The sequence below is a fragment of the Carettochelys insculpta genome, chromosome 16, assembly GCF_033958435.1.
Source record: "Carettochelys insculpta isolate YL-2023 chromosome 16, ASM3395843v1, whole genome shotgun sequence".
NCBI lineage: Eukaryota > Metazoa > Chordata > Testudines > Carettochelyidae > Carettochelys > Carettochelys insculpta.
This window is the reverse complement of record NC_134152.1, coordinates 4,795,443-4,813,581: the sequence shown is the minus strand read 5'-3', so window position 1 is coordinate 4,813,581 and position 18,139 is coordinate 4,795,443. Positions and strand designations below refer to the sequence as shown.

Sequence of the window (18,139 nt, the reverse complement as noted above, 5' to 3'; positions counted from 1 at the left end):
CTACTATGAGTGGGTGAGGATGTGATCCATGTACATGTGGGCAAATGTCCACAAGAGACACTATAAAGACATGAAGCTCATTTTGAAAAAGTCCAAACACCTGCTCCCCAAAAAGCTGTTGGGAGGAACCCCTCTGCTACTGCACTGGCAGACCTGTAGGTGATCTTATACTATTTTAGTCCATTTAGATCCACTACATCATATCCATTATCACATCAGCTGAGGAGTTCAGCCCAAAGCAAAATGGATTTCATTTTGGAACTACAGGAAACTCCCCACCTCCACAAGCCCCCTTGGGAACTGTGCAAATCTATTTTATTACTGTATGGTTTTCCTAAACTGCCCTCTTTGAAGCAGAACAGCTCCAAACAAAATGAAAACATTTAAACTAACTCTCTAGGAACAAAATTCCTGTACTTAAAGCTGCATGCACATGCCTGTCTCCTTCCCCCACCCCACCTTCCTTCCCAAAGCAAGTATCCTAGATAACACTATCACTTACAGAAAAGGGTGGACTGTGGGTGTGTGCTGAACTCCTTTTATCTCTTGTCAGCAAATGAGCCCTTAGTGCTCAGGGAAGCGACTCCTTTAAGAAAGATTTCTAGTCTTGTTTGAGTGAGTTATTAAAGGAATTAAGAGAAAAATTTACAACCATGTAATATATTCACCCATGAAAAAGCAGCTGTACTTCCTTTCATTTAGCACACTAGTCATAGAGAATTTTCCTAGTTACACTGAAGATCTGTGCTGACTGAATGGTTTCGGCAGCTACCAGAGAATGCATGAAATTGGGAATATCCTTGACCTATTAAATATTAGGTATGCTAGGGCCATGATGGCCCTCACACTTTTGGAGGAACCATGCCTGCATTGCATTTTCAAACGCATAACTGCTCATCACAGAGCAGTGCCGCATCCAGTAGTAGAGTTTCCCAAAGAATGCAGCTGGGATATAGGCATAAGTAGGGCCCCACCAAATTCACAGTCCATTTTAATTAATTTCACTGTCATAATATGATAAATTTCATGATTTCAACTATTTAAATAGGAAATTTAACAATGTTTTAAACATGGGGGTCCTGACCTAAAAAGGACTCGTGGGATCGTTACAAGGTTATTGCAGAGGGAGATTATTGCACCGCTACTCTTACTTTTGTGTTGCTGCTGGCAGTAGCAGTCCCGGAGAGAAGCCCAGCTCCGAAGGCACAACTGCCACCAACATCAGTGGAGGAATAAGGATGGTTTGATATGGTACTGTGACGCTTACTTTTAGGCTGCTGTCTTCAGAGCCAAGCGCTCAGTCAAACTACATATTAATTCAGTAAGGAAAAAGTATATAGCTTCCTTAAACTGACTAGACCACCCTCCCCTGAAAACAGCTGCTGTCACAAAACAAACAACTCATTGTTACAGCTCAAGCTGCCCATTTGTAAAGAATCCTGTGCATCACTAGTTTGCGTTAATTATGTCATTTGCACTGGATGGGGAGACTCAAAGTGGGCTAGGACACAATAGCTACGTCTACACGTGAAGCCTACTTTGAAGTAGCCTATTTCGATGTGGAGACATCGAAATAGGCTATTTCGATGAATAACGTCTACACATCCTCCAGGGTTGGCAACGTCGACGTTCGACATCGACGTTGCGCAGCACCACATCGAAATAGGCGCTGCGAGGGAACGTCTACACGCCAAAGTAGCACACATTGAAATAAGGGTGCCAGGCACAGCTGCAGACAGGGTCACAGGGTGGACTCAACAGCAAGCCGCTCCCTTAAAGGGCCCCTCCCAGACACAGTTGCACTAAACAACACAAGATCCACAGAGCCGACAACTGGTTGCAGACCCTGTGCATGCAGCATGGATCCCCAGCTGCAGCAGCAGCAGCCAGAAGCCCTGGGCTAAGGGCTGCTGCACACAGTGACCATAGAGCCCCGCCGGGGCTGGAGAGAGCGCGTCTTTCAACCCCTCAGCTGATGGCCACCATGGCGGACCCCGCTATTTCGATGTTGCGGGACGCGGATCATCTACACGTGCCCTACTTCGACGTTCAACTTCGAAGTAGGGCGCTATTCCCATCCCCTCATGGGGTTAGCGGCTTCGACGTCTCGCCGCCTAACGTCGATGTTAACATCGAAATAGCGTCCAACACGTGTAGCCATGACGGGCGCTATTTCGAAGTTAGTGCTGCTACTTCGAAGTAGCGTGCACGTGTAGACACGGCTAATGGATGGCAAAATTGGGAATAGAAAGGGCGAGGTCCTGATGATGGGGCATTTTTTATATCTGTTACTGGCAAAAGAAAAGTCTTGACTGTGGGACCTACCCCCTTTATACTGGCTTTTATAGCTTCAGGATTATGTCAACACAACACAATCAACATGGGGCTGCATAGCAAGGCCAATCAGCAGGTAAAGTTGGTGCAGAGTACATTGTGTTTAATCTGTGCTGATTTTTCATTGGCTTCAAGGTAGCAATCAAGGAGCTAGTTTCAATTATAAATCTCTCAATGATTTGTAACTGCCGTAAAGATCTTTCTCCCTCTGAAAAAACTACAACAGGGCGATCAGTTGGAGCTCCTGAGATAGGCAGCGCTCTGATTCCAGGGAGAAAAATCTGATAATGTAGCAGGGCCTATTCAAAGGCATGTGTGGTCTCTGACTCCGGAACTCATCCCCCTTGATCACACAAATTGTATTTGTTAACCTTTCGGACACAATGCATAGCTCATCCATTTCCTTGGGCTTTTACAGAGAAGGCAGACTGATGGGTTTATCAGTTTATTATTCCAGCCTAGATTGGTCTGTATTACCAACACGGTGAGATACAGCTCCAGGATTAGTGCTTCAAAGGGCTACAATAATATATATAAACTATTTTCGGAATTGTACTGATGTTTGTAAAAATGGCTAAAGTAAGTGGGAACTGGTACTTCAACTGACAAGAGCCATAACATTTTATCTGAAGTTGATGAGATTCCATTCCTAGGCAGTGACAGATCCAGCACTTGTGAGACCATAAAGCCCTGTGATTTTTAAACAGAAAGTGAACCCTTAATGTACCAGGGTGCAGAATAAGCAGCATTTAACCATACATCCAAGGTTTTTGGTTTGCACTAAGGCTTGGCTTTAAAAAAAAAACCTCTCTTATCACCACTACTACCAGTTTAACTCCATCAGTGGTATCAACAGCAGACAATACAGCAGTTAACACTGAGAGCATTGGCACTGGTTGGCTGCCACAACCACTACCACCCAAGGAACTGAAGCACTGGTAGCAACAATAGTTTTTTATTTTTATTTTCTTTTGATGCAGAGAAAGACACCTTCAGACAGACACAGACATCTTTGTCCAAGAACAGAAAGTAGGAGAAATCTAAGAATCTATCATCTGACCTCGGGAGAAGACAACTGCATAAAATACAACTGCAGCTCTTAAGCTCCCTGTGCTCAGCATCTGCAAAACTATGAGTGCCAGACCACTGTGCCTTGCTTCTGCTCTGACCACTTGCTGCTGTCTGTGAGGAGACCTTGGAATTTTTCTCCCCCTCACTCCAAGCCAGCTTCTTCAGACTCTCTTCCAACCTCCAGCCAGTACTCTCTTCTAGATCGGAAGAAGGAGCCTCTCCCCAATGTGTACAATTTCCACTGTCTCGGTCACTGACACTCTCAAGCTGCCCTTAAAACCATCTCTCCTTTCGCTAAAATAATTTTCTTCATTTCTTTGTATAAAAGTTATGGAAGCTGAAAAATTATTCTTGGGAACAACACATGAATTTAAAATGGGGCACGTGTAAAAGGGTCACCTTTAAAATCATTTGTAACACAACACCAGTGGCTAGCTGTCATTCCTTACACTGTGCAGTGAATCACACTGGAAGGTTACAATGGAATTAAATAACTTTATTCACTGAACTGCTCTTCTAAGTAATCAATTAGTAATCAGAAGGAACATGATTCAGGGTTTGATAATTAATACTAAGATGAAATATGTGTCTGGTGATACATGATCCCAGATTCAATTCCATGGAACTTTCTGAGGACTGTGCAGCATGCTCATTGACAGGGGCATTAATTCTTGTGGGAGTGCTTACTTTTGTATAACCCACAGAAACAGCTGTATGGACCCACCCCCCGCATATACTACTGGAAGCACAAAAATGTTAGTGTGATCTTGTCAAATCATCTAGCAAGAGACCATGGCAATACATTTCCTATGCACACTGTAATTTAATATATTGCTCAAATTAACTCAGTGCTCAGTATAAAATGGAAATCAGAAACAAAGCACAATTAAAGGATGGTGAGAAAAGAAAGCCATACTAGACAGAGGTGATTGTTTAGAATGTTTGGTCTTACCCTGAAACCAATTGCTCATCAGTTAGAGGACATTGTTCTCTGAAATGGGAACATGGGCATAAACACAAAACAAAAACAAAAACAAAAATACAACAAAAGAATAAAACAAGCAAAGTAATACAAGATATATCAGTGACAATATTAAAAATGAAGATGGACTATAAAGGGTTAAACTGCTGTACGGTAGAGATAACTATTTGCAAGAGTATGTAGTAAGGGAATTGCTGGTGCATATTTTATAACTAATGCTTACCTAGCACATGCAACTGCAGAAAAACTAACACTGATTTTGGAGGACAAGATCCCTGAACTTCATCTCCTGGGGCAGATTGTCACTGGTGTTCATGAGTTACACACAATGTCATATAGCAAAAACTCTCCTCATTGTCAACTTGCAAGGCAGAGGCAGCGTAGCTCAAAAGTCAGAGACACGAGACATAGGCCGCTGAAGATAATTATTAATTTTATGCACATTTGTGGCTCTTTGGAAAGTCTTGCACATGGAACTGCTGCTATTCCTGAATAAGCACACCTCACATGAAACAGTCCAGATTCAAAGCTCTGGCAAAGTCAGCTCTATCTCCAGCTCATCTCATATCCACTACCAGTCAGCAAGCAAAGCCTTCGAGGAGCACAGTGAAAAACATTTTGTGGCTAAGGACATAAAGACCTCCATGTGATAGGAATCCAGTGAACAGAGGAGACACTTATTGACTCTGCTCTCAACTACAGCTATTCCTACTACTCCTGGGCTGGTTCCCAGAGGTCAGTGGACAGAGCAAACAAAAAAGCTTCTCTCTCAAGAAAAAATAAAGGGTGTGTTTCCAAAGTAAAGGTGATGAAATTGAAAATTTGGCCAATTCCTTTATACCGGACATGTTTAAAGTTGTATCTGAAGTCAAAATGTCAACTCAAATTCTACTGGAAAGGTAACTCAGCCTCCTGCTGGACACTTTACAGCAAAAAAAAACCAGAAGCACACTACGAATGGAAGAAATTATGTCACAGAATGTGTGAGCAGTGAAATCTTAGCATGGGTTTCTAAAAAAAGATGGATAGAAAGCCAGGTGCTTCACTGACCAGAAGCCCCTAAGAATACTTGGGAGAGTCACCAAGTTTGTGCTTAGAAAAAGAGAGAAAATATAGGTGGATGGGCTATCAGAGGGGAGCAGATGCTTGTCAGGAAGTGGTGGAAGAAAAGATACACACTTCCGACAGTTAGAGAATCTCACTGAAAACCATTAACAAGGGAGCGTGTACAGAAGATGGTTCCTACAATCAGGAAGAGAGGGCCTGCCACAGTAGCCTCCACAGTACACCCTTGTTATAGCAAAACCAGTAGTATACTCTTCAACAATGTTTTGTTTTAATAAGTTACTGAGCTATTAAAATAGTTGTATTAGCAAAAAATACATACATGAGCTCAATAACTGGAAAACCTTTGATAAAGTGAAGCTGTAACACCAGTTGCTCGGAGCAGTCTCATGGTTTTTTATAGCTCCCGCTATTGCATCAAAGATTGAAGTAGCAGGGCTGTGTCTGACCTTAACGCGGTTCTGAGTTTTTCTATGCACGTCTCCTTTCACACAGGACAAGAAAATTTGCCTACTCAACAAATGTGCAAGAAAGAATAGCCCAGTCTCCTCCTCTATTTTGAAACTTGTGGTTAAGGGGAAATCTTTTTTACCTGGAGTCTCCATCTTGGTCCTCAGTGTTGTCGTTAGTGCTATTCACAGCATATCGGCTCCTTGGCTTACCTGAAGCAAATGGAAAAGAAGATAATTTCATATCACTTAACAGTGACATGCAAAAAAAAAGTGAGTGATTGTCACCCCTTCCCTCCACCTCTGGAGCCGCCTTACTTCCTGCCCAAACCTCAGCCCCTGCTAGGTTAGCACCGGCCCAACCATGTTTAGGCTGCGGGTTGCAGAGGCTGACACCAGCTCTGGCCAGGATGCTGGATGCTGGCAGAAGCCAGTTCCAGCCCCAGCCAGGCTGCTGGACATGTCTTCAGCCCCATGGGCACCAACTCTGACCCCAGCTGGGCTGCAAGCAAGGCCCAAGCCCTGCACGCACAACCACCAGCTCTGGCCCTGGCACTGCAGAGACTGATTGCAGCCCTGGTCACGTCTTTAGCCCTAGCCCCATTGAAGCCAGCTGCTGCTGGGGGTACAGGCCATGCTAGGTTTCCCTGACCAAGGTGACCGGGCTTTCACATTAGCCTCTCACCTCGTTGGACCACAGATGTTGCCAGATGAGAGAATGCCAGTTTTTGGAGGTTCAACTTGTACCTGTTATTTGTTATATGCTTTGCTGTCTGATCTCCTATATATCACTGACAGCTGCCACCACCATCCAGAACCTGCACGCTAAACTCAACAACTGAAATTAGACCAAGGTATCATAGCCCTCAGAAGACAAAAGTATTCTCAAAACATGATGCCATTAGGGACTCTGTGGCACATTTTCAGCCTAAATAGAATAGATATGTCCAAATTCATTGCCTAATCTTGCCTAGGGGGATAGTTAAAGCCAGGAACTTTCAAAATAGTAGTGCAGCTAAGGCGAAAACAAAGAAAGAGAACTACTTAGTATACGTATTGATGGCATTTAAGTCGAAAGATCTTTAGAGAAGATTTAATAGATGGTAAATAAGGGCAATACTCAGCTCCCATAAAGGAAGAGTTAGTGAGTTCATTCTTGGGAATGGGGAACAGCACCACACTCCCCCCCACCCCCGAGTCACCGGAAGTGGCCCTGCACTGATGGTGAGTGCAGGGAGTGGGGATGGAAACTGAGGGTTGTGTGTGATCCCCTCATGCACCTGTCCTCAGCTTTCCTTCACATCAGAATAGTTTGCTGTGGTTGATTTAAGAGGGTCTCCCTAAAACACCCCCCGCTCCCCTGCACAGGGGAACAGGCTCTAACTCTAGCCTGAAAGGTCAGGCCCCCAAAAATGTTAGCCTATAAGTTGGCACGAGGTCCTGCCTTGGTTTTGCAGCGCTTCCCTGAGTTGGGCCGCTCTTGTGAGGGCCCTCGTCAGTGTTCCCGCTCGTCTTTCCCACCCACGGCCGGAATAAGTTCTATTGCCTGCACCGAGGCCCGGCGGAATGCGCACCACCGGCACAACACACAACCCTCGCCGTGGGCGCGCCGCTGACCGGCGCCGTCCCGCCCCTTCGCCTCAGCAACGCCACCAGCGCCTGGCCCCCGGCTCCCTCAGCGCTGCGCCGCGCGCGCGCGCCCAACCCCCCCGCGGCTCGGGCGTCACCCGGGCCCGGCGCCCAACGCTCGCGGGCCCAGCGCGCGACCCGGCCCCGAGGACGAAGCCCCGCCCCCGCCCCATGCGCCCGGCACGTGGCCCCGCGCTGTCACTTACCAGCCTGCGCGGCCGGGTGCTCCGGGCCCCGCTGGAAGGGGAAGCGGAAGAGCAGCTTGTTGCCGCGGCTGCCCGAGCTCACCAGGATCACGCTGATGGGGCTGGTGCTGTCGCCCATCCCCCTCCCCGCGGAGCAGGCGGCGGAGGCGCCGCCGCCGCTGCCACTACTCCTCCCTCGCAGCTCCCTCGCGCCGGCGGCGCCCGCGGGCCATAGAGATGCTCGCGCTTACTGGCCTAGAAGGGCCGCCCCAGAAGCGGAGCTGGCGGACTTCCGGTCATGCGCATGCGCATGCGCATGCGCTCTGGGGCCGGCGGAGCGGCCCGCGCCGGGGTGGATGGCTGCTGCGCCGGGTTGGGCCCGCTCGGGCGAGGCGGGAGACCGCCCCGCGGTCGGCAGCCGGGGCTCTGGTTACCCGTGGCGAGCCCCGTGTCTCCCGCCGGCCCGAACCTGGCCCCGGCCACTGCAGCTACCGCCAGCCCGCGGGGCCCTACAGCCGGGCCGCTGGCGCCCGTTCGCCCAGTGACCCCTTACGTGCACCCGCCCCTTCTGGCCCTGGTCCCCTCGGATTCCCTCCCGCAGCGCCGTTCAGCCGCCCGGGCCCTGCAGCGACGGGGGAAAATACCCTGTGGGCGACGCTGAGCCGGGGCCCACCGCGCAGCCCCACAGCGCTCCTGCCCTCGTGCTTGTCCCACTCCGCCACCCTGCCCAGTGCTCCAGCCAGGGGTCGGGGCGAACCACACAGCACTCAGTGCTCCAGCCAGGGAGCGGGGTTGGGGCTCAGGAACTAATCCCACTGCAGCCAGCCTGCTCCAGCCGGGTACAGTGAAGTCGTGACTCCGGAGCTAATCGTGCTCTGCCAGGGGCTCAGGCAGGGGGGCAGGAGTAGCAGGGATAGAACCTGCTCTGGGAAGCCCCTGCGCACAGAGTGTGCATCCTTGATTTCCCTTGGCCACCACGTCATTACTCCTCCCCACCAGGCCAGTTTGGGAGGAAATGGCCCCGTCCCTCCTGTCCCCCTAAATTGCCCACCCAGCCACACTCAGGGCCCACCCAAGTGTACTCTTCTGGCTACAAGACTGCAGTGAGCCGGGGTTAACCACAGCCAGCTAATACAACCTTATGCATACGTAGCTGGCTAATGTAGATGCACCTGTGGCCAGCATTTCAGCACACTGCTGACTGTCCAGCACAAGCATCATCCATTCTCTCTCCATGCTTTAGCTTCCTTCCCCCAGTCCTGTGTCACCGGTGGCCTCTTGCCAACAGATAACATATCAGCTACCTGTGGGAGAGAATGCCTCCACTGCCCTAGCCCAAAGCATGCGCTGCTGATGCTGGGACTTGTTTCATATACCCCAGTCCCCACTGAAATCTATGGAGAAGTTCCTCTGTGCAGAATGTGACAAATATCTGTTGTTTCTTCATTTTCTTAGATACAGCATTCATTGGAACGGATCTTGTTGCCCAAACTCCACTGCTATGATCTCTCTGGGTTACTGTGCAGCTTGTGTCTGACCCTCTGATTTAGCTTTTCTTATCAAACACAATCCCTGTTGGATTAGTACCTTTTTGTTGATCATTAATGAAAATATTATTGCCTATTATAGGTTACTGGATACTACTCTTACCATTAATGTTTATTTTCAGTTCTCTGTTTGACAAACAATCCATTTCATATTCAGGAATTTTAACTGGTGTTGGGACAATGTCCATTATTGGTGATTACAGTGGAAGAGGGCCTGTATTTTCATCTGGATACCTTACCAAAAAACTATCAATTTGCTATATGCAGTTATTTTAATAAAAACTAAGGCTTTAAGCAACAAAGTGATGCATACTTAATATGGATTTAGCTCTTGGAGACCCCTTTCAGAATTTGCATACACAGCGAAATAGCTGGGCAGGGTGGATGGACACACTCCGCCAAGTGCTTTATCTGTCTTGCCATTCTCTGTAGGATGGATGATAAAGATTATAGCAGGAGTAGATGTTCCCAAGAGAGATATTTGCTTCAGAGTGATTAAAGAGCTGGGGTATTATCTCCAAAGAGCATTCTTTGTTCCTCAGAACTGTGTTAACCATGCTAAAATTTCCCAGTTTGTCTTTTGTAAAGCAAAATGTTAATTTTGAAAAATAAGAAATTACAGAGACGCTTGTCATTTAGGTCTGGGCGAGGCTGAAACTAGAGCAAAAGCTATAATAAGTCTGCCTCATGGTAGCTGATCATCAGAAGATGAGGCACTGGATCTACCTGAGACAGGCAGCTCTAAGGAGAATGGGCCATCTTAGAGCCTCCTGAATAGAATCATGGAATACTAGAACTGGAAGGGACACCTACAGGCCGTCGAGTCCAGTCTCCTGCCCGCACAGCAGGACCAAGTAGTTAACAGCCTAGAGGCTGGCAGGCAATTCATTTGTTTAGGAACAGCTGGGCCCGATAGAGGCCTAAGAATGCTCAGTAAGGGGCCCTCAGACTACAGAAGTTCCTGAGGAGAAGGAATGTGCAGAGGAGCAGGTCAGTACAGCATTACTAACAGAAGAATTAGGAGGTGCCCCTGGGAGAGCAGGTTCTGAAAGGACTAGGAGGAGCAAAATCCCAGACTCAGAGAAAGGGCCTTACCAGATAGTGGTAAGGAGTATAGGTTGTTGGGCAGCTGTGTGCTCCTTTGGGGAAGAGCTGTAATGGTCCAGAATCCAGAGAAAGTACCTTTCCCTAGTGAATAGCAGGAAGCATGAGCCCAGAAGAGGATTCTGGGTAGCGGTGAAGAACCTGGATAGAGGGAGTCAGAGGGGGCATGCAGACCAACTTGCTTTCTCATCCCTCAGCTATGGCCTTTGATTAAGTAAACTAGGCTCCTGACTGGCCTTCATATTCAAATTCAACACATTAATACTTGATATGAACAAAGACAGCAATTATCTCATGCATTATAAGGACGGCTTCCCTTACTTTGTTTGTAATGATCTCAGGCAAGACACTTAACATCCCCCACCTATCACCCCCTCTCCTTCAGTTCATGTATTAGATTTGTCAGTTTTTACTGCAATTTTTTTGGACCTCCATACTATATATATGGGTCTGGACTTGAAATTCTGTAGGTCTGAAGAAGCAGGACTGTCCCACGAAAGCTCGTCATCTAATAAATCATTTTTTTAGTCTTTAAAGTGCTACGTGACTGCTGTGTTGTTAGAATACAGACTAACGCGGCTACCTGTCCCTTACTAGACTCCTGACTGTTCATGATATAGAAACATCACTGATAGTCTGTAAAGGGAAACTGAGGCAGGGATGCAACTGCAGTTCTGTAGTGAGCTAGGAGGAGGAGGAGCTCTGGGGTGAACGCTCGCCATGACACAGCAGTTTGAAGACAAACATGCAACCACACCATGGAACCATCACACCTTGGTTTCCACTTTCCAGATTTGGTTTTCAAAACTTCATGGTCCCAAAATTATTTGCCATTGAAACAAATTGCAATCCACTGATAGTGCTAGAGGTGGTGTTCTGAAGGAATTATTATTCCCGGTCCTACTGAACTTCATTGGAAATTCAGTTCTCTGTTGGTATTACGTGGTCATTGACATGACGGTGAAAAGCCCTTGAAAGACAAATCCACAAGCCTCATGGCCTGCTTTTGTCTGAGAAAGGGAGACAATCCACCTGTATCACCCTGCCTATTGTATGACTGTGTGTGTTTCTCAGCCAGGGGTCTGTGTATCCCTGGGGGTACTCAGAGGTCTTCTGCGATACAGCAACTCATTTGGATATATGCCTAGTTTTACAACAGGCTATATAAAAAGCACTGGCAAAGTCAGTACAAACTAAAATTTCATAGAGCTGATGACTTGTTTGTGCTGTTGAATATACTATGCCCTGAAATGTAAGTGCCATATTCCAGTTGTTTTATTTTCTCATTGTATGGTAAAAGTAGTATGCAATTTGTCAGTAATAACGTGCTGTGACATTTTTGTGTTTTTATGTCTGATGTCACAAACGAGTTATTTTTAAATAAGGTGAAATCTGGGCGTATACAAGACAAATCAGAATCCTGAAAGGGTACAGTAATCTGGAAAGGATGAGAACCACTGCTATAACAACACTAAAGACCCCCAAATCAATGCAATACTTCCTATAAATCAACATCCAGGGTTTATAGGCGTTTTATTCCATTTATTTCTCAGGTCCTCCAGCAACCGTGACTGGATGGAAAAAACCGACCTGAGGTTCAACTAAACTGTTGGCTGCAAACTAGTGACAGCGCTTTCCAACCTACCCAGGTTATGGGGTAATTGGCTGGAAATACCAAGGGGAACCCTGTATTTTATTCATTAACCCCGAAGTGCTTGAATCACAGAGGCCTGCTTGAACCAGTTGCCATTTACACCTTGCAGTGCCCAGAACAGTCAAAAACTTAACTCTTCACCTCTAAAACAGGGTTCCTTCTGAGTAGGTTACACTATAATGACATGCTAAAAACGCCCTTTTTGTTTATAACAGGCCATTGGTGCCCCTCCATGCACCCGTGTCACAAATATATCACACCGTGACTGTGCTGTATCTTGCCTCTGTTAAGGTTAGTAATGGCTGTATATTCCCAAGTACAAGAAACAGAAAAACGTGAACTTATGCATCAACCCCACAATGGGAGAAACTCTCCCGTTGACTTCCCTTACTCCTTGCAGTTCGGTGGATCAACAAGGGCACCATCAGCAATCAATTTAGCGGCTTCTACTACACCCGTTTAAATCGAACCCCAGGGAGGATGTTAGTTTGCAATTTGTGACTTGTGCCTTATTGGTCTCCAGATAAGTGAAGACAAGCCGTAAGTACGTCACTCGAAGAACCTGTTTAGGAGAAGGACTTGAATTCAGCTCATCTGTATCACAGGGTAGCAAACGAATCACAGTCACCCTTCCACTCTCAGCAGACTTCCTACCACACTGGGACCAGAGCACAGCTGCTCAGGGTGAGATTTTTACCTGTATAAGAGACAGCAAACCATAGTGCAATGTTAATTGGCTCCAGCTCTGTGATGTACTCACACACACCAGCAACCCTCACCGGTGTAGTGATCTTTGCATCTGCTCTGCCCTTTTGGTGACATGAGAGCCACTCTAAAACTGATGATAACATTACCTAATGAGTTTCAAGGCTGAGCACCCAGTTCCAGAAATACTCATACTCAGGTCTCCAGCGCAACTCTGATTCTGACCTCTGTGCCGGCATATTGCAGTGTAATTCTTAGACCAGGCCCCTGCCTCTGATGCTTAAATGTGACAGTGAACGGGGGAGAGACCAGAAAACCCCTGCATCATTCTCAGCCAGTTCTATTCCCAGTGACATCTGCAGTGAAGAAAATGGAGTTACTCCAGTGACAAAGAAAAGAATCTGGCCCTCTGTGCAGATCGTAGCATGCAGCGAGTGTAGAGGGATGCATGAATGCAAACACATGAATGTTGTTTGCCTTTATAAACCATGTCCTTTTTTAAAATTAGGATTTAAGTCCTATGGAGAAAATAGATGATTTTAAACGTTAGTTTTCTTAGTAACTACACTGTGTGCAGCCTTCCCTGGCAGAAGTCCCAGGGATACTGGAGTACTGTATGTGATTATGTAATTAAGAACTGTGTCATATGCTGAATGCACAAGTGGGCAGAGTTAAGGGGATCTAGTTTTGGAAAACACTGAAGATATAACATATAGAGAGAGAGATCATTTCAAAAGGAATAATGACGAAGCATAGTAAGCATACCTGTCATTCACAAAATCCCAGGGGAACCACTTGTGATGGGGTTCAGGGGTCCCCAAGCACTGCCTCCCGTCCACAGGCAAGAGTGACTCTCACTCAGCAAGTAGAACAGGAAGTTTGTCAGGTGACAGAGGCACAGCTCAGCACAGAGGTGTCAGTACAGCCAGCAGAGACAGTCATTCCAACCCATCTTGGGGAGAGAAGCCCGAGCGGCGCCCCTCTGGGGTGTAGCTTCCCCCCAGCCAGGCTGGCTGCCTTCCAACTCTCTCTCCCTCCAGCTTCCAACTGCCGCCCCCAATTCAAAACCCCGCTCGGCTTCTCCTGGCTCTTTGTTCAGCTCAGAGGTGTTACCTGCCAGCTTAGGTTACAGCCCCAGGGGTCATCCTTTGCTGCTGTGAGCTGCTCTGCCTGTCACACAAACACATCCAGCCTGAGTCTCACGTGCGCTCCCCCCACTCCATCACACCACTATACATCTATTTAGTAGGGCTCAGCACTTCCTGAGTAGCTGGGCCAGATCCTCGCTATGGGGACTACTTCAGCCCACAGGGCCCTGGGAAAGACGGAAAGATGCATTAGTAACCACCTGGGTCCAGTACTACCACTTCCTGCACTCATCCACGCTTCACGCCCTTCCCCAGCTTGCAGCTACACAAGGTGATGGGGACCTAACACGAAAGGTTTTATCTGGCATGAGCTGCCAGGAATCACTCATCTCCTTCACACAGTGTGCACTCAAAGTGCCAAGGGTCCCCAAGAGTCCCCTGGGTGCATACGGTATGAGGCGGGGTCCAGGGCATTTGTGACAATGATGCTAACGTAGCCAGCTGGAAGATGCCAAGCCTCATTCAAAGCTTGCTGGGCAGTTTCAAGGAGAGAGGCTGTACCTTCGCCCAGTCAAAGGCACATCTCCTCAAAGAGGCCTATTTCCTGGCCAGCTTCCCCCTCCAGCCACGGTGCTGTCAGGAAGGTTCAAAAACACATTGTGAGATTTTATTATCACAGGTTCATAGATTTTGAGCTCAGAAGGGACCACCATGATCATAGAATCATAGAACACTAGGACTGGAAGGGACCTCGAGAGGCCATCGAGTCCAGCCCCCTGCCCCAATGGCAGGACCAAGTACTGTCTAAACCATCCCTGATAGACATCTATCTAACCTGTTCTTAAATATCTCCAGCGATGGAGATTCCACAACCTCCCTTGGCAACTTATTCCACTGTTTGACCACCCTGACAGTTAGGAACGTTTTCCTAATGTCCAACCTAAACCTCCCTTGCTGCAGTTTAAGCCCATTGCCTCTCGTTCCATCCTTAGAGGCCAAGAAGAACAAGTTTTCTCCCTCCTCCTTATGACACCCTTTTAGATACCTGAAAACTGCTATCATGTCCCCCCTCAATCTTCTCTTTTCCAAACTAAACAGGCCCAATTCTTTCAGCCTTTCTTCATAGGTCACGTTCTCTAGCCCTTTAATCATTCTTGTCGCTCTTTTCTGGACCCTCTCTAATTTCTCCACATCTTTCTTGAACTGCGGTGCCCAGAACTGGACATAATACTCCAGCTGAGGCCTAACCAGCGCAGAGTAGAGCGGAAGAATGACTTCTCATGTCTTGTTCACAACACACCTGTTAATGCATCCCAGAATCAAGTTTGCTTTTTTTGCAACAGCATCACACTGTTGACTCATATTTAGCTTGTGGTCCACTATGACCCCTAGATCCCTTTCTGCTGTAGTCATTCCTAGACAGTCTCTCCCCATTCTGTATGTGTGAAACTGATTGTTCCTTCCTAAGTGGAGCACTTTGCATTTGTCCTTATTAAACTTCATCCTGTTTACCTCAGACCATTTCTCCAATTTATCCAGATCATTTTGAATTATGACCCTATCCTCCAAAGCAGTTGCAACCCCTCCCAGCTTGGTATCATCTGCAAACTTAACAAGCGTACTGTCTATGCCAATATCTAAATCATTGATGAACATATTGAACAGAACCAGTCCCAATACAGACCCCTGCAGAACCCCACTTGTTATACTTTTCCATCATCTAGTCTGAGCTCCTGTGTATTACAGGCCATTGGAGCTCTCTCCTACCTGCCAAGTAATAGACCCCTAACTTGTGGGTGACTTACTGAACTCCTCATTTCATGGCTTAAAGACTTCAAGTTACTGAGAATTCCCCATTTTCACTAGTTTATACTTGCAAGTGACCTTGACCCCATGCTGCAGAGAAAGGTGAAACCCCCACAGGATCTCTGCCAATCTGACCTGGGAGAAGAGCCTTTCCCAATCCCAATAAGGTGATTATAATGGACTCAAACTTCCAGCAAAACCCAGAGACAGAGACCAGGCCCAGGAAATGTCCATTACACTGGTGTAAGTTTTGGAGTGATAAGCCTCAACTGCGGCCTGATCAACATGGAAACACTCGAGCCACCAGCACTAGTCACTGTTGCTAGGGCTCCCAGTGCTCAGACAGGGACCCCTCCTCCTGCTGGGTTGCCTATCTCCCCAATAACTGAGGACACCTGCTAGTCGCATGCTGCTGTATAGAAGTAACAGAGCCTCCCAGGCCTGAGTAGCAATGGTTGCCACAGCATACGCACAGAGCTTGCCACTTCACCAGTGGCAGGGGCCCATGCATAGTGATTCATGAAGTTAGCTGGCATAGAAGCCAGCAGGTTGCTAGGAGTGAGAAACATTTCCAAGTCTCATCTACTCTGCTAAAGGAGTCCTGAATGCTCTGGCTTCAGGAGCAAACGGCACCAGCTGAGAGCTTGTCTAGTTTGGGGAAATCACAATGGTACAGACCCCGAGTGTAGACACATTATTCTGGGATGCTGGACTCTGATTCCACAGTGGTGTAGAGCGTGCACACTGGGCTTACACTGGGGCAGCCTCCCAGTATAAAAGCCTGGAGTGTAGGCAAAACCTTGCAGGGTAGGTTGCACTAGGCCAAGCCCCCCTTTGCACTGGTGCAACCTGTCACCATTAGGGGTTTGCACGGGTGTAATCACACCTTTTGAGAATGATTGGTCTCTGGTTCTGTGAATAGTGGAGATTTCCCTAATGTGAAGAAGCTCTGACACACAGAAAGCCTCAGCATTCGTCTGTAAGGCAGAATCAGCCTCTCCAGAAAGGTTTAAATCGATTCCCTGAAGTCCCTGAGGTTCAGAAGCAGGATGTACCAACAAGATGCAGTGGATTGTACCACATCCAGAAAGTTAGCAGGTGCACCCTGGTGCACAAGTCCAGCAAGAGCTGGCTGAGCTGCGGCAAAAGCCATTAGGGAGTTCTGAAAGAGCTGGCAGGGATCTGGGTTGCAATAGGACAATACGTGTAAGAAATGTTAAGTTACATCCACCCTGGATGGCATCTCTCCCAACCCTCTTCACAAATTATAGATCTTTGCAAGTAACCAATCTGCTCCAGGTACAGAGCAGCTGTCAGGGCTGGCTTGTCTATCTAAGGCCCCGCACTGCAGTTGTGGCAAGGTGCAAGGGGGTTGTTTTTAGCTAGTCGGTGGTCTAAGTCTTTTCTCTGATTGTGGCAGTTTCTTGTCTGTGCCCTGCTGGCTGTATGGTGGGGAGCAGAGAGCTGTGTGCATAAAAGTGAATCTTGGTGGCAGATGGGTCTGCTGTAGCCCGTGTCACAGGCAGAGGGATAAGGGATTCCTTCTTGCAAACACATGAGCACCCTTCTCTGCAGGAGCATTTCTTTTAAATTGTGTCCAACTGCAGAGCCTGGCAATCCCTCCAGACCCTCTTGGCTGCCTAGTGACTCTAGACATCAGCCAGACATCAACCTGCTCATTCACTCTCCACGCTCCTCGCTTATTTCTATGTATTTAGACTGCGAACTCTAATTGTGTTTTCCAGTGTCTTTGTACAGTATCCAACACAATGGGCTCTCAGTCCTTACGGGGGCTTTCTGTGTGATCCCACCATATAGATATGTAGTAATAATTATATGTTGAGGAATAAAGGACTTCAGGAATCACGTACTCCAGCAATGAGCTCGTGAGATATGCATGTATACCAGTCAATGCTAGCTTTCACAGGCTGATTTCTGGGTGCCAGCTGTTTTACTGCATGGTCGAGACAGTCTGAGTTCTAGGGATTGGAACCATCCTGTCGGCATGTAGGCGGTATATCTAATACATTGCTCATAGGCAGACATGCACGTCTATGGAACCCTACTCCATTCAACAAGCTGTGTGTGTGCGTGCAAAGCGTCATTACTACCAGGGTTCCCTGTAAGCTGAGCATGTGGGTGGCCACCCAGGAGAGATTCTAATGCCACCCAGCTGATTAGCAGAGCGTCCGTGGCCACCCACAGTGAGCAGCATGTGTTGCTATTGGCGGTAGACACCAGCATATGCCTCAATGCACATAACATTTATTCTGGCCACAGATGGAAAAAAATTAGAGGGAACACCGATTGCCACCACTGCTTTCATGAGCTGCTCTTAAACTTGAAGAGATGTAATTTTTTTTTTTTAGCTAGTGCTATGTCACAGCTACAGAGTAATGTTCTTGTATGATTAGTAAATAATGCTTTGCTGGATCAATGCAGGGTGAAGGCCCACTGGATTCTGGGTGGCCAGGATTTCACTCGCTGTCTGCATTTAGCACATCCTGATCTCTCCCCAGG

At 47.4% G+C, this 18,139-nt stretch overlaps 1 protein-coding gene across 11 annotated transcripts in view; it reads right to left on the bottom strand.

Moving 5' to 3' along the window:
- Positions 1-8,015, bottom strand: part of NPRL3 (NPR3 like, GATOR1 complex subunit) — a 74,067-nt gene extending 66,052 nt beyond the window's left edge. For 3 of the 11 annotated variants that reach the window (XM_075011157.1, XM_075011158.1, XM_075011164.1), the window contains exons 1-3: positions 7,737-8,015; positions 6,045-6,114; positions 4,358-4,396 (exon numbers count right to left, since the gene is read on the bottom strand). In XM_075011157.1, the coding sequence (XP_074867258.1) occupies positions 4,358-4,396; positions 6,045-6,114; positions 7,737-7,854 (227 nt within the window). In that variant the 5' untranslated portion in view covers positions 7,855-8,015. Of the gene's footprint in view, positions 1-502; positions 607-4,357; positions 4,397-6,044; positions 6,115-6,586; positions 7,414-7,736 lie in introns of those variants that run through there. The other 8 variants (XR_012647810.1, XM_075011161.1, XM_075011160.1 and 5 more) reach the window with 7 other exon arrangements.
- Between the last annotated feature and the right edge of the window lie 10,124 nt (positions 8,016-18,139).